At 36.7% G+C, this 22,584-nt stretch overlaps 1 protein-coding gene across 1 annotated transcript; it reads left to right on the top strand.

The window, feature by feature from the left end:
• Positions 1 to 6,620: 6,620 nt before the first annotated feature.
• On the top strand, positions 6,621 to 7,718 carry LOC110289878 (olfactory receptor 10AG1-like). The gene is made up of 2 exons (XM_021156277.2): positions 6,621 to 7,549; positions 7,697 to 7,718. Exons 1-2 carry the CDS (start codon positions 6,621 to 6,623, stop codon positions 7,716 to 7,718), a joined length of 951 nt encoding a protein of 316 aa, XP_021011936.2.
• The last annotated feature ends 14,866 nt before the right edge of the window (positions 7,719 to 22,584 follow it).

The following is a 22,584-nucleotide window of genomic DNA, read 5'->3' as shown; positions in this document are numbered from 1 at the left end:
GGCAAAACAGCAGCATACAGAAATGGAAAAATACTCACCAATCCCACATCTGACAGAGGGCATGTATACAAAATATATAAAAAGTGAAAGAAACTGGGCAGCAAAAAAAAAAAAAAAATCCAAATAACACAATTTTAAAATGGGGTACAGATGTTATAAGAGATTCTCAACAGAGGAATCTTGAATGCCTGAGAATCACTTAAATAAATGTTCAACGTCTTTATTCATCATGGAAATGCAAATGCAAATGCAAATGACTCTGAGAGTCTATCTTACACTGATAAGAATGGCTTAGTTCCAAATCTCAAGGGACAGCTCATGCTGGTAAAGATGTTGAGCAAGGGGAACACTGCTCCCTTGCTGATAGGTGTACAAACTTGTACAATCACTTTAGAAATCAATTTGGTGTTTTCTCAGAAAATTCTAAATAGCTCTACCTCAAGACCCAGCTGTACCACTCCTGGGGTTATACCCAAAAGTTGCTCAACCATGCCACAAGAACACTTGTTCATCAATGTTCATAGAAGCTTAATTCATAGTAGACAGAAACTGAAAATAAACTAGATGTGCCTCCACAAAAGGATGGAAAATAAATTGTAGTACTTTTACACAATGGAGTATACTCAGCTATTAAAACCAATGTCATTATGAAATTTACAGGAAAATTGATAGAGCTAGAAATGAACAAACAAACAAACAAAAAACATTCTGAGTATGGTAACCCAGACCCAGAAAGACAAACATGATATGTATTAAGTTACAAGTGGATATTAGCCACAAAGTAAATAACCATGCTACAGTCCACAAACCCAAAGAAGCTACGCAAAGGCCATGTATGAGTCTCACTGAGAAAGGGATAGAAAAAAGACAAAATGTGCAACACTAAGCACATACATGGAGACAGGTAGAAATGTAAATGTCACTTTTATGTCCTCAGATTAAGTGCTGAGATAAAAGCCAAACTCAAGCTTTAACCTATATGGCTTGCCTGAGCCCTAAGTAGTTTCTTCTATGTTCTATGTATCCCTGAGCCTAGGTGTGGAAGCTTATAGACTCCATACAATCTAATCCTCAGCAAGCCTGGGCCTTGATGGCTTCAGCTTCCAGCCTTTGTCAGCTAGCCTGGGCCTAGAATGTTTCATCCTCTGAAAATTACTGCAGATTAAACTCATTCTTCCTAGCTTTATTTGAAGTCTGGCTGGCTGGTTTAATTAAGCTGTTCTGGATGGAACTCGTCTCCAAGCTTATTGATCCATACTGGCTTCTTTCAGCTTCTGAGTGAATTGCTTTGCTTGGAAAAACTGCCTCTGAAATCCATGAGCTAAACTGCTCCCAACTAACTCCTCTCCTCTCCTCTCCTCTCCTCTCCTCTCCTCTCCTCTCCTCTCCTCTCCTCTCCTCTCCTCTCCTCTCCTCTCCTCTCCTCTCTGAACTTTTTCAGTTCACCATTTTTCTTCCCCTCAATTAGATTCCATTGTTTTGGATTAAAGGGTTCTGTTTATTCCATCCAGAAGGTTCAAAGGTGTGTGCTAGTGTTATGTCTGAATTCTATCCAGCAGAATATAAAATGTGTACTCCAGCTAAAGGTATTAATAGTGTATGACTGTCTGCATTCCATCCAGATCATATCTTTGAAAGTGATCATTTGCCAGAGCAGCTATGTTAATAGATTTAAATTCCTCTATAAACTCTATGTGTATGGAAGGCTGGATGGGAACATGAGTGATCAAGTATGGGGTATGGTAGAGGGAGAGAGCACTGGGAGAGACAACTGGAATGAGGTAGCAGAGTATCACTGGGAAAACCTAGAAGCCTAGAATAGAAATTCCCAGGAACCTATGAGGGTGACTTTAGCTAAGATGCTTAGGAATGGGGGACATGGCATCTGAACTAGCCATCCCCTGTAACTAGTAAGAAACAAATCCAGCTAGAAAACCTCTGGCCTACAATTTGCCCCACTTTTAAGATGTGCACAGGTGTACAGAAGAAACTGAAGGAATGGTCAACCAAAGACTGGCCCAGTTTGAAACCCATGACATTATAAAGATCCTACCCCTGACACAATTAATGATACTCTGTTATATTTGCAAACAGGAGCCTAGCATATTGTCATCAGAAGCAGCTAACGTGCAACTGATTGAAACAGATGCATAGACTTACAGCAAAACATTATTCACATCTTGGATAACCCAGAAGAAGGGGGAAAGAAAAGATCATACAAGTCAAAGGGGTCAAAAACTCCAAAAGAAGATGTACTAGATCAAGTAACCTGAGCCCATAGGGACTCACAGAGACTGAACTGCCAAACAGAGAGTATGCACGGTACTGACCCAGGGTATCTGCATATATGTAACAGTTTTATTGTTTGGTCTTCATGTGGAATTCCTAACAGCAAGGGCTGTCTCTGACTCTGTTGACTGACTGTACTACCCCTACTGGACTCCCTCATCTAGCCCCATTAGGAAAAGATTGGCTAGTCTTAATGCAACTTGATATGCCGGGGGTAGGGTTGGCACCTCCACTCCTGTCCCAACACCCACCCACTTTTCTGAAGGGAAAGTGTGGAGAAGAGGCTGGAGAAAAGGATTGTGGAGATAGGATTAAAGTAAATTATTTAATTATTCATTAATAATTAAAATGTGAAAGGTAAGTATGACATTAGAACTAAGAAAATGAATATTGGAATATTGGCAAGTCATTTTACAAAGAATCCTGACCAGTTAATTTCTTAAAAATATTTTTCTTAGCCAGGCGGTGGTGACGCATGCCTTTAATCCCAGCACTCGGGAGGCAGAGGCAGGTGGATTTCTGAGTTCGAGGCCAGTCTGGTCTACAAAGTGAGTTCCAGGACAGCCAGAGCTACACAGAGAAACCCTGTCTCTGAAAAACAAAAACAAAAAAACAAAAAAAATCTTGTGGAGATATAAATATATTAAATCAGTGGTTAAGACTGAACATTAAATAAAAGCATGCATTTATAACAGTGGAAATATCAATGAGGATATAATAATCAATGTGCATTGTATCTATGTCAGCATCAACTATCTTCTTACTCTTTCTTATCTCCCCAACAGAGAGGTTTATTTATGGGGCTAGACAGGGGCAAGTGTCAAAAACAAGCACTTCTGGACACACTCACTGTTGCCAATTTCTGATACTCCTTTCAATGTTCATTTTTCTTAATAATCACAAAACAAAATAAAATAAAAATGTACAAAAGGAGTAGTTTACTTCAGTTTCATTTTATTTTTCTCACTTAATGTATATATCCTATGGCTTAACTTCTTGAGTGGAAGGAGAAAGAATTTTCTTGAGTCAGACTATAGCATGGGGAATGACCATATCCCCAGAGTGGATATCATTACCTACTTAAACAGCACTTGTGTTTGACAGTACATTATATGCTTGAAAGTATTTTGCCTGAACAGATTAAAAAATTACTTAAGCCTTAAAACTCAGTTACTTACTATTTTCTTTCCAAAATCAATAAAGGTAAGATGTATACTTAACTTAGTATGAGCTCAAGCAACATTTGACTTATGCTAAATCTATATTGAACTTGTCTCTCCTTTTAAATACCAATATGGGATGCAATTGAAAAAGAAAAGTAGAACAAATCTTGTTGTCTAATATTTTATCTTAAATATTATTTATTTTTTACTCTTCTAACACTTATGATATAGATCAAAGAAGAACAAGATGAAGAATATGGTTTTGTATAAAAGGCCAATATATTAAAGAAAAATAATAATATGGACACCATCTTATCCATAACTTGTATCAACTTGTTAATATAATTTATTCAATTATAGGCATTATTTATCTTTTATTAAGCTGTAATTTCAGCTATTCACATATTTATCTGCTTTATAGGAATACGTTTTAGATAATAGCTATTAAAATTTCTACCATTTAAGATGAGAAAATATGAATGTCATTAAACATGTCTGTCTCCTACTATAGTCAAAGGTGTGTTCCTAACAATTAAGGAATAAATCCTGGAAGTGATTGTAAAAATATTACAAAACTATGAGCACATGTGTGCATGTGTATGCGTGCATGTGTTTGTATTCTGTGATTTTTGCAAAGAGAAAAACCTTTTTGAATTCATGTAACCATACAAAACTTTAAACATTTATCTCCTCTTTTTATGAATTTAGTCAGAGAAATACAAGCCTTGTGTACCCTCCATGTTACATGCATCAGTCAAGATCAGAGTAACTGGAGGAAGGCCAATCATTCACTCAAAGAAGATGACAAATAAAGTACTTGAATAAAACAAAAGTGCCTGTATTTCAAAAAAATGCTAGTGGCTTTCTTTGTTTCTTTGTTATAGTATCAATTTGTTATAGTATTAATTTGTTATAGTATTAATTGTGTTATAGTATTAATTGTGTTTTCTAAACGTTTTCCATAGTCAGAAACTGTAGCAATCAGGGTAAACATCTTAGAGACACCAAGTTTCATAGGCAGAAAAGCTCAAGGTATAGTTTTCTCTCAGCTTGCTTGCCTAGTTTGTATCAGTCCTGGGCTGGAATTGCCATGTCAAAGAAAAACTAGATAAGTCCCATTTGAATATATCAGTATAGTTCCAATATCGTGTTACTATGTAACAATAAATGCTCAAGTCCCAGAATGTGAATAAAACTGAGGATAGTTTTACAAATGAAAAAATGATATATACCTCCCCAACCTAGAAAACAAACAAACAAACAAAAAATGGAAAGAGCAGACTTTGTACAATTAGAGAAATAAAATTCAGGCTAATGCTGCTTTCCACTTAGTAGTTTGGAAGTATGATTAGACCTTGATTTAGAAATCTGCTACACCATCACTTTTATATGGGTACTTTTCAAACTTCCGGGATGATAATTTTGAAGGCAATAATTATCCATGAAAAATCAACATATATAACACTTATGAATATGCCATGAAATAATTTAAACAAATGATTTTCTCTTCTATTTCAGTCAATGTCTTTATAACAAGTTCTAGATTTAATTAAGTAGATGAAAATAAACTTAATTATTTAGTTACTTAGTTACTTATTTTTAAGAAAAAAAAAAAAAACTTGTAGTGCAGCTTTTCCCCCCTGGGAACCATAGCTTATCAATGCCAGGATTCATTTGGAATTTTCTATTCTGCATACACACACACACACACACACACACACACACACACATATATTGAAGTATCCATATTTTTACTGAAAGTATTTTATATTTTACAACTAGTACTCATTCATCTATTATTTTAATATTTAATATGAAAACCTGAAAATAGAAAATGAACACTTGTTAATATTTGATTAATATAAAATTTGATTTCTATTTCACAGCAGTGTTTTGAATGTAAACTCTTGAACACAAACCATGCACAGTATTAACATCATATTTAAACATCAGAGCCCTCTAATGATGCTACTTTGTCTCTTTGAATTTAGGTAAATAACAATGTGACAATTGGACAATATTTATATATTGAAAATAATGCCATAGTGAAAAAATTCTGTAAAAGCTTATAATTCTTAAATTATAAGCTTAAAAAAAAACTTATAATTCTTACACTCCCAGTACTGACTACAAGCCACACACATTATGTAGAAAGTTAAAGCTGCTATCAAATGAAGTTAAATACATTTGTGAGAGTAGAGAGTATAAATATAAGGAAATGGGTATGTAAGTAAAATGTATGCATAGTGGAATGTTAGGTCTCAAGAAAAAAGATGAGTATATTCATAGCCTTTTAGGAAAATCCTTTCAATCCATTTTCAAATAATTAATTGTAAAAATCTGGAAAAACTCAATAAAATGTAATAGTTATGTCCAGAAGTAAATACAAAGCAATGAAAAGAAAGACAACAAAGTAGTTGTGATAATTCCCACAGCAATGCATGCAAAATGTTGACTGGGCTGACGGAAATATTAACAGATGTTCAGGATGAGATGTGGTAAGTCTGCTTTCCCGTAGTAGACACGCACACGATCTTCCCTCCATAAAAAAGGATGAGTTTTTATCTAAATGTCATATGAACAGGAAATGTAAATAAAAGTATTGGTTTCCATCTTCACAAAACGTTACACTAAACTAAACATTCAGGATAATGAGTAGCACCCAATGTAATGTGGCAGCCTGCTATTCAATAATTTCATAGAAAATGAACACATAAGCCCAATAAAAATGAGAAATTAGATTTGTATATTAAAATAAACAACACGAAATTATTTTAACTATGTTTAGGAATATTTACCCATGTATTAAAATCAATCTTAAATTAATGACAATAGAACAAAATAAAACTGGAAGTCCTCAATCTGAGGAACAAATTAATTATTAAAAAATAAAAACAGAAATAGCCTATTTTTCTTATGAGAAGAAAATAAATATGGCATGGCTTATCACCAAAACCCCTAAAATCCATAACATTTACTATATTAGAAAATATATAGGACTATATTGTATGCTGTTTTAAAAAAACTTAACTATTTAAAAACCTCTACATGGGCATATAATTTTTGGTCATGGGCACTGAAAAATTTGCAAGTGTTACTATTACTTCATATATAATAAAAAGAATTCAAGGACCAGAAAATACCATTTTCCTTTGATCATCCCTACAGATGAAATTCACAGAAATCAGGGCAGAGGACAATGCTTCCACTGTGACAGAGTTTCTCCTCCTGGGATTTTCTGACCTTCCCAACTTACAAGGGATTCTGTTTGGGATGTTCTCCATAATTTACTTAATCATCTTGATTGGAAATAGTTTCATAATTGTGATAACTAGAATTGATCCGGCATTACAGAAGCCCATGTATTTTTTCCTGGCAAATTTTTCTTCTCTGGAAATCTGTTATGTATCAGTCACTCTTCCTAGGATTCTGTTTAACATTGCTACTCAAGACAGAAGCATATCTGTGCTGAGCTGTGCCACACAAATGTGTTTCTTCCTTATGCTGGGAGCTACTGAGTGTTTCCTGCTGGCTGTGATGTCCTATGACCGCTATGTGGCCATCTGCAACCCTCTGCACTATCCTCTGGTCATGAACCCAACAAAGTGCACTCAGCTGGCAGCAGCCTCCTGGATTGGAGGCATCCCAGTCCAGATAGGACAAACCTGTCAGATATTTTCTCTACATTTTTGCAATTCTAACCAAATAGACCACTTCTTTTGTGACTTACCTCCCATTCTCAAGCTGGCCTGTGGGGATACTTCAATACATGAGTTGTCTGTCTACTTAGTAGCTATGCTGTTTGTTGCATTCCCTTTCTTGTTGATACTTGCCTCTTATACCAGAATCATTGCCACCATTCTGAAGTTGCCAACAGCCACAGGACGGGCAAAAGCCTTCTCAACATGTTCGTCCCATTTGCTTGTGGTGTTTTTGTTTTTTGGTTCAGCTACTATTACCTACTTGAGACCAAAGTCTACTCATTCTCCAGGAACTGATAAACTACTTTCTTTGTTTTACACCATTGTGACCCCCATGTTTAATCCTTTGATATACAGCCTTAGAAACAAGGAGGTGATTGCTGCACTGAGAAAACTGTTACGTATCAAGTAGTCTTTGGAGCTCTGGAACAAAAGACTGAATGCTTCTTACTCAGTTACTGAACAAATAGGTTAGCTTTATTCATTTCATTAAAATATAATCAATTTATGTTTCTAAAATTTCTGTGCCATTTTGAATGATAGCCTGAGATATATTCTGCTATGAAATAATAAATGGATATTAAGCTCCCTGTATTCCATAAAATATAATTAAAAGAGGATATTTTAGTATAAGTAAGAACAGTGTGAACCACAGTTTTTGTATGAAAACTTTGAGGAGATTTCTATTTGTTGAAATTTGTGTTTTAAATGCACAAATAGATATTTATCTTAAAATTTTAATCAATAATTATCTCAATATATGCTGGGATTTTCTCATTCAGCATTATATAAAATTAATAATAGTACTTTAATATCAATATGCTTTACTGAATTAATTTCTGATTATTTACAGAGTTAATAAAATTTTTAATATTAATATACTTTTTTCAGAGTTCTGGAAACTTCTGTAGTTGTCAAAACAAATAAATATCAACAAATATTCAACCCACTATTAATCAGTATAGTGTTCAACCATAACACTATGATAAAATCTGCTTTTTATTCTACCTGCACAAGGGTCTTGATAATAAATTTATTACATTTAACTTCTATCAATTGTGTCCACCTTTCTGTCATTTCAGTAAACATATCTTTCAATGAATCTTTCACTGCACAATCTTCCAATTTGGTACTATATATATATAATCATATATATATATATGATTATATATATATATATATATATATATATATATATATATATATACACACACACACACATATACGTTCATGTTTCACTGGGCAAGATAGTATCACCTATATTAAAGTATGAGCATTTGACTTTTGCCTCAGTCCTGTGGCAAAGAGCTATAGGATCATTGTATAGCCATGTTTGTGGCCAGTATAGTTTCAATTAAATGAGGAATCCTTTCATTAAAAAAAAAAAAAAAAAAAAGTATGGAGATCTATATAGGAGGAAAACTGATATGCTTTTCTGGCCTCTGTGAGAGTACAGACACTCACTTCCACATGCACACATTGTACATCTCACATGTATATACACACACATAAGAATATGTATACACATACACACACCAACACAACAAAATAATAATCTTTTTGGTTATGATTATCTACCAGATAACATGTCTATGTACTCTGAGGAAACTTTGACTCTTGGATCACTGACTGGAACTTCTTGAACCCACATATTAATATAAATACAATAGAATGTAAATGTTAAATTCTAATTTTTATCTGAGATATATTGCCTTGTGGAGCACTGGTGAACAATTTATGACAGCTTGAAACAAAACAAATGAAGCATGTTAAATTTTGTTCAGTCTGCCTCTCCAGAACATTTTATAAAGATTTTCAAGTTCCTTAAAAGTCATCAAGTCCTTTTTATGGAATATGTGAGTAAAACAGTTACTTGTTAAATGGGATAGTTTCACTTGTGTATAAATGATAGTCCAACCATCATCATTATCTTAACACTTAAACTGGGAATAGTATGGATGCCATTAACAACAGGTGACTACAAGTAGGGAAGGAAACTGAGGCGTTGGGATTTAAGTTACAGTTTTTGGTTTGACACACTGAGTAAGCAGTGAGCTAAGAGGGTGAATGGTAATGATACTGGACTGACATTTTTTTTTTTTTTAGAAAACAGTTGAAGACACTCCTTCCTCTGAAAGGACCAGAATTTTTATAACATCACTGAAGATATAAATTGATCATGCATGATAACTTCCAGGAGGCAGTGCTGCTCTGCTCACTTCTATATTTTTACTCAAGGACAACTGTACTTTCAACATGATTCTCACTGAAACTGAAAATAACAATGCACAATGTTGTCCAATGGCATCGACTCTAAAACTATGGAACTGCCAAAGTCCATTGTAAAGATTGGTAGAGCTCAAAAACTCAATATTAAGAAAATATATAACCATATAAAATTATGTGAAGTTTGATAGATGCATTAAATAAAAAGCTTATTACAAGATGGCTGGAGAGATGGCTTGGTGGTTTAGAGCACTTACTGCTCTTCCAGAGGTCCTGAGTTCAATTCCCAGCAACCACATGGTGGCTCACAACCATCTATAATGGGATCTGTAGTGAGATCTTCTGCCCTCTTCTGGTCAGTCTGAAGATAGCAACAGTGTCCTCACATAAAACAAATGAACAAATAAATAAACATTTAAAAAACGACAACCATCTAAACTATGAAAGGCAATCATGGCAGAGTGGTGGTGAGATAAGTGTCTACCAGCTAAGAAGATAGACTGGCCTTCTAGAGACCTGAAATTCTGTCAGGTCTATGTAAAGTTGTGCTGCTTGCAATAATAATCAAGTACACATAACCATACACAAACATACATGTATACACATATAATTTACTTTAAAAGTATCCAGAGGTGTTAGCAAGGTGACTTAGCAGATAAAGATACTTAGTGTGCAAGCTTTGTGACCTGAGTTCCTAGAACCCAGATAAATATACAAGGAGAGAATCAACTCAATAAAGTTGTCAATGACCCATGCATTTCAGAGATATACAAATATTAATAATACTTTAAAAATTTTAAAGTGTGTAAAGTCAGGCCACCTCGGTCTAAAGAACAAGTGAGTGATATATCTGCTAGCCAAAAGGTCCTACTCCCTAGATTTGAACTCCAAGACACATTTTACCACCACCCCTTCCATCTTCCCACCAGCACTGTGACTAGGCTTGATCTTCAATTCTAGGGGATTCCTGCTGTTCAAGTTTCAGTTCCATTAGTTAGAAGAACAAGTGAGTGACCTATCTGACAGCTGTGTCACCCCACTCCCTAGACACATTCTAAGGCTGATCTGTTCCACCTTAAGACCCACTCCTTAGCCAGATCTCTTCCTCCAATTCTGGCAGACTCCTGCTAATTGTATACAGGGAATGGCAGTCAAAAAAACTGATGTGTTGGGAGCAACCTTGCTTGAATAATAACTTTCTTGTCAAACATACGTGCTTACTGGCACAAAGTCTTGGCCACTGTGGAAAAGTACTAGCCCAGTACAAATAGATATAGCTCTTGAAGTCAGCTGAGAACAAATAGCTATAAATCTTGTGGACAGGTGCCTAATAACCCATTCTGGTCTGTTCTTCCTGCTGAGTTTTTTTACCCAGCCAACATCCTGTTCTTGAGAACAGGTGCTTTCCCCAGATATAAAGTGACCCTCCATAACCCCTCAGCCCACATCCTGCTTCTACCAGTATATAACCTGTGTGGGAAAAATAAAATTTGTCAGCTTGATCAGACCTTCTGACTAGCTATCCATTCTTCTCTGTCTCTTTTCCCCCATTCTCTCCTCAGGTGAGTTTTCTGTCCCTGTCGACTGTATCACAGGTCAGGACACTGGTGTAGGCCACAGCAGTCAGAGGATCATAGACTTTTGGTTCACCGTGCTGAACCAATGTGAAATATAATTGTCAGAAGTTCAGTTCTGCTGGGCGGTGGTGGCCCACGCCTTTAATCCCAGCACTTGGGAGGCAGAGGCAGGCAGATTTCTGAGTTCGAAGCTAGCCTGGTCTACAAAGTGAGTTGCAGAACAGCCAGGGCTACACAGAAAAACCCTGTCTCGAAAAACCAAAACCAAAACAACAACAACAACAACAAGAAAAAGAAGTTCAATTCCCAACTTGCTCTGGAACTCCCTACTAGATCAAGGACATAAAGGCCAGAAGACCAAAGAGTAAACAGAAACCAATGACCAAAACACACATCCAACAAATACAAACTCAGAAGGCTGCACCTAGACCTATAACTGTTACAAACCTAGATTCCTAACTGCCAGTGTAAGAACATAATCAAGACAGCCATGTCAACACAGCAACACCAGTGCCCAACTATCCTACTACAGCAAGACCTGAATATTTCAATGCACCTGAACCATAAGAAAATGATAGTAATAATCAACTTTATAAAAGTGATAGACATTTTGGTTTTTCGAGACAGGGTTTCCTTGGCTGTCCTGTCCTGGAACTCACTCTGTAGACCAAGCTGAACTTGAACTCAGAAATCTGCATGCCTCTGCCTTCCAAGTTCTGGGATTAAAGACGTGCGCCACCACTGCCCCACAATAGACATCCTTAAAGAAGAAATTCAAAATTGCCTTAAAGAAATCTACCCAAAAATTGGAAATAAATAAGTGAGTCCCTTAAAGATTACCAAGAACAACAAAAGACAAATAAACAAAACAAAACAAACAAACAAACAAACAAACAAAAAAAAAAACAAAGACTCTGTCACATTTAGGAAACTGTTCAAGACCTGAAAATGAAAATAGAAGAAATAAAGGAAACACAAACTGATGGAATTCTGAAATTGTGAAATCTAGGTACAGAACAGAAACTATAGCTACAAACATCACTAACAGTATACAGAAGACAGGAGAAAAAGTCTGAAGGATTGAAATTACTATATAATTATATTTCTTCTAGTTACAGAAGAAATTAATATATCTGTCAAAAATGTTAAATCTAAAACTAATTACTAACTGAAACCATCCATGAAATCTGACACATTATGAAGAGACCAAACCAAAAATTAATAGGAATAGAAGATTCCAAGCTCAAAACTCAAGAAAATATGTTTAACAACAGCATAGAAGAAAATGTTCCTAATCATAAGAAGAAAATATTTATCAATGTACAAGAAGCTTAAGTAATATCAAATAGATTGGATCAGAGAATGATAAGTCCTGTGTGCCCTTCCACAATAAATGGATTAGTTAAGATGAGAGTAACTAATAGGAAAGGAAATCATTCTTTCAGAGAAGAGGACAGATAAATAAGCATAAAGTACTTGAATAAAAGAAAAAAATGCCACCAAGCAGTGGTGGCACATGCCTTTAATCCCAGCACTTGGGAGGCAGAGGCAGGTGGATTTCTGAGTTCGAGGCCTACAGTTATTTCCAGGACATCTAGGACTACACAGAGAAACTCTCTCTTGAAAAACCAAAACCAAAAGAAAAGAAAAGAAAAGAAAAGAAAAGAAAAGAAAAGAAAAGAAAAGAAAAGAAAAGAAAAGAAAAGGAAAAGAAAAAGAAAAAGAATGCCTATATTTCTATATGTACTACCAGCTTTCTTTGCTTGAGTATTAATTATGATTTCTAAAGATTTTCAACAGACAGAAAAAATACTAATAAAAGCAGACATCTTAGAGCATTCAATAAAATTGAGAAATCACCTCTACATGTTAAAATCATCTACCTAAAATTAATATTTTAAGGACATTTAATCATGTATTAAAATTCATCTTAAAAATGGAAATAGAACAACTTCAGTAAAAACATGCAAACTGAAAAACAGATTAATTATTAAATTAATTATAAACAGAGATCGCCTCTAGGATTTAAGAAAGGAAAATTAATTTAGCAGGGCTTACCTTCAAAATCCACAAAATATAAAATATTTACTGTATTAGAAAATATAGAGGGCAATTTTTAAGCTTTAAAAAAAAGCAGTTTTTAAAGATTTATTTTATGCATGTAAGTACACTGTACCTTTCTTTAGACACATCAGAAGAAGGCATCAGATCCCATTACAGATGGTTGTGGACCATCAGGTGGTTGCTGGGAATTGAACTCAGGGCCTCTGGAAGAGCAGTCAGTGCTCTTGACCGCTGAGCCAATTCTCCAGCCCTAGAACATTCTTAATTGTTTAAAAAAATTGAAAAAACATATAAGGCATGTAATTTTTCGACAAGGGCACTGGAAATCTTGAAAATGTGTTACCATTACTTTGTACTTGATAAAAATATTCCAAAGACAAGAAATTACTTTTTATCCTTTTTTTCTTTTTTCTTCTTTTTCCCATATATATGCACACATATAAATATATATATGAATGTATATATACATTCATATATATATGTGTGTGTGTGTGTGTGTGTGTGTATGTTTGGTTATTTTATTTATTTACATTTCAAATGTTATCTCTCTTTCCGGTTTCAGGACAGCCGGGCATGGTGGCTCACACCTTTAATCCCAGCACTCGGAAGGCAGAGGCAGGTGGATTTCTGAGTTCAAGGCCAGCCTGGTCTACAAAGTGAGTTCCAGGACAGCCAGGGCTACACAGAGAAACCCTGTCTCAAAAAAACAAAAAAAAAAAAAAAGGAAGAAAGAAAAAAGAAAACAGATTTTCTATCTCCATACCTATAGAGCAATTTGGGATTATTTGGGATTATATATACAAATGTTCTCTTTTTCCTAAAAGGTGTCATAAAAGTGTATAATTTATTCGAAATGAAATACATGTTTCTCCTAAAACTATTTTTTTTAAGATTTATTTATCTTATTTATATGAGTACACTGTTGCTGTCTTCAGATACACCAGAAAAGGGCATCATATCCTATTGAAGATGGCTGTGAGCCAACTTGTGGTTCCTGGGCATTGAACTCAGGACCTCTGGAAGAGCAGTCAGTGCTCTTAACCACTGAGCCATCTCTCCAGCCCCTAAAACTTTTTCTTTAAGTGTTCAAATCCAAGTTAGATATTTCTATATAAATAGAAAAATTTGTAAATGTTTTAAGTTTTTTTTTTTTTTCAATGTAATACTTAGTTACATTTAAGTCAAGCTGGGCTTGCAAACCATAAGCCCAGAGAAAAAAAACATACATAATCACACAAACTCAAATGTGAGGACACACAAAGAAGCCAATAAAGACTATATCTGTGTGTCTCTACCTTTTACTGCCCATAAATATTGACTTCCTGCTTTGCTATCTAGAGATTTTTAGACCTGTAATATTTCAGGGTACTTTCTGGTTCATTAAGTAGGCATTCTATATAAAAATATAACTTCAGAAATATAATGTGGTTGAAGTTACACAATTTTATAATGCAATCAGCAAATAAGCCATTTAAAAATGAAGTATGTTCTGCAAAAATACAAAGCATCTTTGCAAGGTACAGTGACTAGTTCATCACCTTTAACAGATGTCAGTGAAACAAATGTAAATATTTCTTTTATTTTCAGATAACATCTGAAGAGTAGGGCTGGGGTTTCCTAAAATTGATAAACAGGAAAGCACCTCCCTGTGGCTGGAAAGAAACAGCACTTGAAAATGTCTTCCAGGATGATATTTTCTATTTCCCTTCATTTGTCGGCAAATTTCATAAATTCATTGTTTTTAATAGCTGTATCTGGTTTTATGTGGAGGTCCTTGACCCACTTGGACTTGAGCTTTGTACAAGGAGATAAGCATTGATCAACTTGCATTTTTCTACATGGTGACCACCACTTGAGTCAGCACCATTTATGATAAAAACTGCATGGTACTGGTATATCGACAGACAAGTAGACCAATGGAATAGAGTTGAAGACCCAGAAATGAACCCACACACCTATGGTCACTTGATCTTTGACAAGGGAGCTAAAACCATCCAGTGGAAGAAAGACAGCATTTTGAACAAATGGTGCTGGCACAACTGGTTGTTATCATGTAGAAGAATGCGAATCGATCCATTCCTATCTCCTTGTACTAAGGTCAAGTCTAAGTGGATCAAGGAACTTCACATAAAACCAGAGACACTGAAACTTATAGAGGAGAAAGTGGGAAAAAGCCTTGAAGATATGGGCACAGGGGAAAAATTCTTGAATAGAACAGCAATGGCTGGTGCCTTAAGATCGAGAATTGACAAGTGGGACCTCATGAAACTGCAAAGCTTCTGCAAGGCAAAAGACACCATCAATAAGACAAAAAAAAAAAAAAAAAAAAACACCAACAGATTGGGAAAGGATCTTTACCTATCCTAAATCAGATAAGGGTCTAATATCCAATATATATAAGGAACTCAAGAAGGTGGACTCCAGAAAGTCAAATAACCCCATTAAAAAATGGGGCTCAGAACTGAACAAAGAATTCTCACCTGAAGAATACCGAATGGCAGAGAAGCACCTGAAAAAATGTTCAACATCCTTAATCATCAGGGAAATGCAAATCAAAACAACCCTGAGATTCCACCTCACACCAGTCAGAATGGCTAAGATCAAAAATTCAGGTGACAGCAGATGCTGGCGAGGATGTGGAGAAAGAGCAACACTCCTCCATTGTTGGTGGGATTGCAAGCTTGTACAACCACTCTGGAAATCAGTCTGGCGGTTCCTCAGAAAATTGGACATAGTACTACTGGAGGATCCAGCAATACCTCTTCTGGGCATATATCCAGAAGATGTCCCAACCGGTAAGAAGGACACATGCTCCACTATGTTCATAGCAGCCCTATTTATAATAGCCAAAAGCTGGAAAGAACCCAGATGTCCCTCAACAGAGGAATGGATACAGAAATTATGGTACATTTACACAATGGAGTACTACTCAGCTATTAAAAAGAATGAATTTATGAAATTCCTAGCCAAATGGATGGACCTGGAGGGCATCATCTTGAGTGAGGTAACACAATCACAAAGGAACTCACACAATATGTATTCACTGATAAGTGGATATTAGCCCAAAACTTAGGATACCCAAGATATAAGATACAGTTTGCTAAACGCATGAAACTCAAGAAGAATGAAGACCAAAATGTGGACACTGTGCCCCTTCTTAGAATTGGGAACAAAACACCCATGGAAGGAGTTACAGAGACAAAGTTTGGAGCTGTGATGAAAGGATGGACCATCTAGAGACTGCAGTATCCAGGGATCCATCCCATAATCGGCTTCTAAACGCGGACACCATTGCATACACTAGCAAGATTTTGCTGAAAGGACCCAAATATAGCTGTCTCTTGTGAGACTATGCAGGGGCCTAGCAAACACAGGAGTGGATGCTCACAGTCAGCTATTGGATGTATCACAGGGCTCCCAATGGAGAAGCTAGAGAAAGTACCCAAGGAGCTAAAGGGATCTGCAACCCTATAGTTGGAACAACATGATGAACTAACCAGTACCCCGGAGCTCTTGTCTCTAGATGTATCGAAAGATGGCCTAGTCGGCCATCACTGGAAAGAGAGGCCCATTGGACTTGCAAACTTTATATGCCCCAATATAGGGGAATGCCAGGGCCAAAAGAATGGGAATGGGTGGGTAGGGAAGTGGGGGGCGCTATGGGGGAATTTTGGGATAGCATTGGAAATGTAATTGAGGAAAATATGTAATAAAAAATATTAAAAATTAAAAAAAAGAAACCAAAAATAGTAAGTAAGTAAGCAAGCAAATAAATAAATAAATAAATAAATAAATAAATAAATAAATAAATACATCTTAAAAATGTCATCTCCTTTGTTGCTGTATTCAAACTTTTGACCCACTTTTTCTTCTTTCTGTTTTTGTGTATATTGACTTATGTTGAAGTCTTTGTTCCAGTTGGAGTTGAGTTTTGTACAATGTAATAAATATGCATTCTTCTTCATGCAAATAGCCAGTTAGATTAGTACCATTTGTTCAAATGCCTTCTTTCTTTTTTTCCAGTGTGTATGTCTGGGTTCTTTATCATAAATCAGGTGTTCATATGTGTGTAGATATATATCTTAGTCTTCTATTGATTTTATTAATTAATTTGTCTGTTTTCATGCCAATTCTCTGTGGTTTTTATTATGATAGTTCTGTAATAGAATTGAAATCAGAAATGGTGGGACATCTAGCAGTTCTTTTATTGTCCAGAACTATTTCAGCTATACTGTGCTTTTTGTATGTTTATATGTTTTGGTTTGTTTTTCATATGAAGTTGAGAAATTGTCATTTCCTTTTTTTTTTTTTTAAGACTTCTTTAAAGTTTATTGCCATTAAAAAGGCCGGGCAGTTGTGGCACATGCCGCCTTTAATCCCAACACTTGGGAGGCAGAGGCAGGCAGATTTATGAGTTTGAGGCCAGTCTGGTCTACAGAGTAACTTTCAGGACAGCCAGGGCTACATAGAAAAACATGTCTGGAAAAAAACAAAAACAAAAACAAAAAACCAAAAAACAAACCAAAAAAGAAGTTTATTAAGATTATGTGGTTTTTTTTCTTTTTATTGAATGTTTTCTTTATTTACATTTCAAATGTATCCCCTTTCCAGGTCTCCTCTCTGGAAACCCCCCTATTCCATGCCACTGCCTCTATGAGTGTGCTCCCTAACTCACCCACTCCTGCCTTTCTGCCCTGACATTCCCCTATTCTGGGGCATCAAACCCCCACAGGACCAAAGGTTGCTCCTCCCACTGATGCCCAACAAAGCCATCCTCTGGCACATATGTGGCCAGAGCCATGGGTCCCTCTATGTGTACTCTTTGGTTGGCAGTCCAGTCCCTAGGAGTTCCAGAGGGTCTGGCCAATTAACACTGTTGTTCCCACCAAGGGGCTGCAAACACTCTCAGCTCCTTCAGTCCCTTCTCTAACTCCTTCATCGAGATCCCAGATCAGACCTATGGCTGGCTATGAGCATACACCTCTAGGAACACTTCTCCATTGCTGGTGAGATTGCAAGCTAGTACAACCACTCTGGAAATCATTCTGGTGGTTCATCAGAAAATTGTACATACTACTACCTGAGGACCCAGCTATACCACTCCTGGGCATATACCCAGAATATGCTCCAACATGTAATAAGGACACATGCTTCACTATGTTCATAGCAGCCTTATTTGTAATAGCCAGAAGCTGGAAAGAACCCAGATGTCCTTCAACAGAGGAATGGATACAGAAAATGTGGTATATTTATACAATGGAATACTACTCAGCTATTAAAAACAATGAATTTATGAAATGCTTAGGTAAATGGATGGATCTGGAAGATATTATCCTGAGTGAGGTAACCCAATCACAAAAGAACTCACATGATATGCACTCTCTGATAAGTGGATATTAGCCCAGAAACTTAGAATACCCAAGATACCCAAGGGCCAGAAGGAGCAGAGGTCCTTAGTTCAATTCTCAACAACATGTTGGTTCACAGCCATCTGTCTAGCTACACTGTGCTCATATACATAATATAAATAAATAAATATGGAAATGCAATTTTTGTTTTTTGAAATTATTTTTTGAAACAATGTCCTGAATGTTTGCACTAATTTTTCTTTGAAAGCTTGGTGGACTATCCACTAAAATCATCCTCCCCTGTTCTATTTTGTTTTGTTTTCTGTAGTTGTTGTTGTTGTAAGATATTGCTTACCAGTTGCATTTCACTTGGGGTTATAGATCTGTATAAACTGCATGACTGATGGCTTATCTGATCTAGATTTAACTTTTCTGAGTAGTATGTACTAAGATAATTAGGGATTACCTTGACATTTAACAACTTAGAGGAAAACAGGTTTCAAAATTATGCCCTTATGATTCTCTGGATTTTTTCATGTTTGTTGAATGTGTGCTGCACACGCTCATTTTAATGCTATTAATTTGGGTATTTTCTCTCAGTGTTCGTTAATTTGAATACCTTTTATCAATCTAATTTCTGAAAAAACTAACTCCTGTTTTATTGAGGGTTTTTTTTTTGTGGTACTGTTATTTTATTTTTTGTGTCTATTTTTTTCTTCCCTGAGTTTGATTGTTTCTTGCCATCTACTCCTTTTGGGTGTGATATATTCTTTTTGTAATAAGGGTTTTAGGTGATATATTAAGTTGCTAGTATCAGATGTCACCAGCTTTTTTTTATGTAGGCACTCAGTGCTATGTACTTACTTAGAATGGTCCCTATTGTGTTACACATGTGTAGGTATGCTATGTATTTATTTTTATTAAATTCTAGAAAATCTTTAATTTCTTTTTCTTTTTAGAAGCTACCTTTCTTTCTTTCTTTCTTTCTTTCTTTCTTTCTTTCTTTCTTTCTTTCTTTCTTTCTTTCTTTCTTTCTTTCTTATTTATATTCCAGGCATTGCCCCTTCTCCCAGTACTTCCTCCCACAGGTCATTCCATTCCTCATCCCCCCTGCTCCACCACCAGGTCTCCCCTTCCCTGTGGCCTTGGTTCTCTCAAGGATTCGGCTCATCTTCTCCCACTGAAGCCAGACCAGGCAGTCTTTGCTATATATGTGTCTGGTACCTCGGACCAGCTACTTTGTGCTGTGTGGTTGATGGCTCAATATCTGGGAGCTCCCAGGGGTCTGGGTAAGATGAAACTGCTGGTCTTCCTATGGGGTTGCCCTCTTTTTCTGCTTCTTCTATCCTACTCCTAATTCGACCACAGGGTCTCTGACTTCAATTCATGGTTGGGTGTAAGTATCTGCTCTTTCCCAGTCAGTTTCTCATTGGTTCTCTCAGAGAACAGAAATGGTAGGCTCCGGTCTGTAAGCACATCATAGCATCAGTATTAGAGTCGGGTCTTTGTTTACTCCCACGAGGTGGATACCCAGTTGGGCCAGTCACTGGACTGCCTTTTCCTCAGTCTATTCTCCATTTTTGTCCCAGCATTTCTTATAGGCAGGAAGACTTCTGGACCAGAAATTTTGACTATGGGTTGGTAACACCATTCCTCCACGTAAGGCCACATCTATCTACTGGAGGTAGACTCTTCCAGATTCCTTTCCCCACTGTTGGGCACTTCATCTAAGGCCACTTCCATTGAGTCCTGAGAGTTTTTCATCTCAAAGGTCTCTGGTACTTTCTAGAAGGTCTCCCCACCTCCTACCTTCTGAGGCTGCATACTTCCATTGATTCTGGTGGCCCTCTGGGCTTCTTTCCTGGCCTCCCACCCCATACCTGATCCTATTTTTTCCTCTCCCTGATACCTCATCTCTCACACAAATCCCTCCCTCCTCTGACTCCTATGATTATTTTCTTCCCCCCTGCTAAGTAGGAATGAAGCATCCTCACTTGGCCTTTCTGCTTGTTAAAGGTCTTAAATTCTGTGGGTTGTATTCTAGGTATTCTATACTTTTTTACTAATATCCACCTATTAGTGAGTGCATACCATGCATATCCTTTTGCATCTGGGTTACTTCAATTAGGATGATATTTTCTAGTTCCATCCATTTGCCTGCAAAATAAATGGTGTCCTCATTTTAATAGCCAAATAGTACTATATTTTGTAAATGTACCTTATTTTCTGTATCCATTATTCCTTTATGGGACATCTAGGCTATTTCCAGCTTCTGGCTTTTACAAATAAGGCCACTGTGAACATTGTGGAGCATAGTTCCCTCTGGAATGGTAGGGCATCTTTTGGTATAGCTGGATCTTCAGATAGAGCCATTTCCAATATTCTGAGGATATGCCAGATGGATTTTCAGAGTGGTTGTACAAGACTGCAAACCCACCGGCAATAGAGTGTTCTTTTTTCTTCACATCCTCATCAGCATGTGTTGTCACCTGAGTTTATGATCTTAGCCATTCTGACTGGTGTAAGGTAGAATCTCAGAGTCATTTTGATTTGCATTTCCCTAATGACTAAGGATTTTGAACATTTCTTTAAGTGCTTCTCAGCCATTTGAGATTCCTCTGTTGAGATTTCTCTGTTTATCTCTGTATCCCATTTTTTTTTTAATTGGGTTACTTGGTTTTTTGGAGGTTAGCTTCTTGTGTTCTTTATATATTTTGGATATTAGCTCTGTATGGGATGTGGGGTTAGTGACATTTTTCCCCCATTCTGTATGTTACCAATTTGTCCATACATGGAAGGGTTTGTGACCCCCTGCACATATGTAGCAGAGAACTGCCTTATCTGGCCTCAATGGGAGAGGATGAGCCTAATCCTGTAAAGACTTGATTCTTCAAGGAAGTGGATGCCCAGAGAGCAGCATCCTTTCAGAGGCAAAGGGGAAAGGAAATGAGCTGAAGAACTCAGGGAGGGGAGAACTGAGGCAGGGCCAAATTTATGACGTAAATAAATTAAAATGATAACTTAAAAAAAAAGAGTTTGAATCATGAGGATCAGAAGTCCAAGATCATCTTTGGATATCTAGCATGTTTGTACAAAAAGCTGTGTAATAAAGCAAGGCAGGGCTCTTAGTTCTCTGTCAGAAGGTATTCTAAAAAAAGACCAACCCAGCACACTGAGTAGAGAAAAGGAGATAAAGAATGATAGCTGGTCCAGGCATGGTACCAGACACCTTTAAGGCCCGCATCTGGGAGGCAGAGGGCGGCTCTTTTTCATGAGTTTGAAGCAAAGCCTACATGAAAAGTTTCAGGATAGCAAGCATGGTGATGCACACCTTTAATCCCAGCACTTGGGAGGCAGAGGAAGGCAGATTTCTGAGTTTGAGGCCAGCCTGGTCTACAAAGTGAGTTCCAGGACAGCCAGGGCTATACAGAGAAACCCTGTCTCGAAAAAAAAAAAAAAAAAAAAGAAAGAAAACAAGTTTCAGGACACCCAAAACTCTATGTTAAGACCCTGCTTCAAAAACAGAATGGGATCTGGCAGATGAAACCGATGTGGAGGAGGACAAGATCTCCTCTGGTGGGGATGTCCTCATGACCAAGTTCTACTTGTTCACTCAATTATCCTTTAGAACCTCAGCATCACAAGAAGTTGAGCTTGGAAGTGAGAGCTTGCCAAGAAGAACAGGTTAGGATGTCATTGTCTCTCTCCCATATGAACTATACAAGAAAGACTTAAGACCATATCTGATTGCATGACACACACTAGGCTTCCTGATAATATACTGTAGTAACTGAACTTTATAGGTATCTGCTTCTATCACTATCTGTATGGCATTATAGGGCTTAGTCCCCTACACTAGCAGTCCTAGCCAAGGAGAGAACCTAGTAACAAAGTGGAAATGGCCACTATTTTAACCTGATTGTTTGAAGGTGTTAGCTTATTGAAGACATTCTCCCCAGAGTAATATGTCACTCTAGGTACGAGCTGTACTAGAACATAAAAATCCTCAGTCCTACTTTCAAAAATATATGGAGTTAGCCACCAAGTAGTCTCTGGGGACAGCATGTATCCTGTAACAGTAGGACTTACAGTGCAGTTGTAGAGGTGGGAATAGTTTATGGGTACCTTATTTTCAATGTAGAGCCCCTGACCAGTAACCAACAGTTCTATGTTAAGTCCAGGAAGAGAGTAGTTAAGAACTGGCAGTCCTTTTATG

The sequence above is a fragment of the Mus caroli genome, unplaced genomic scaffold, assembly GCF_978045245.1.
Source record: "Mus caroli unplaced genomic scaffold, Mus_caroli_1 scaffold_2, whole genome shotgun sequence".
NCBI classification, from domain to species: Eukaryota; Metazoa; Chordata; class Mammalia; order Rodentia; family Muridae; genus Mus; species Mus caroli.
Note: the sequence above shows the minus strand (reverse complement) of the source record. Positions and strands in the feature narration are given on the sequence as shown.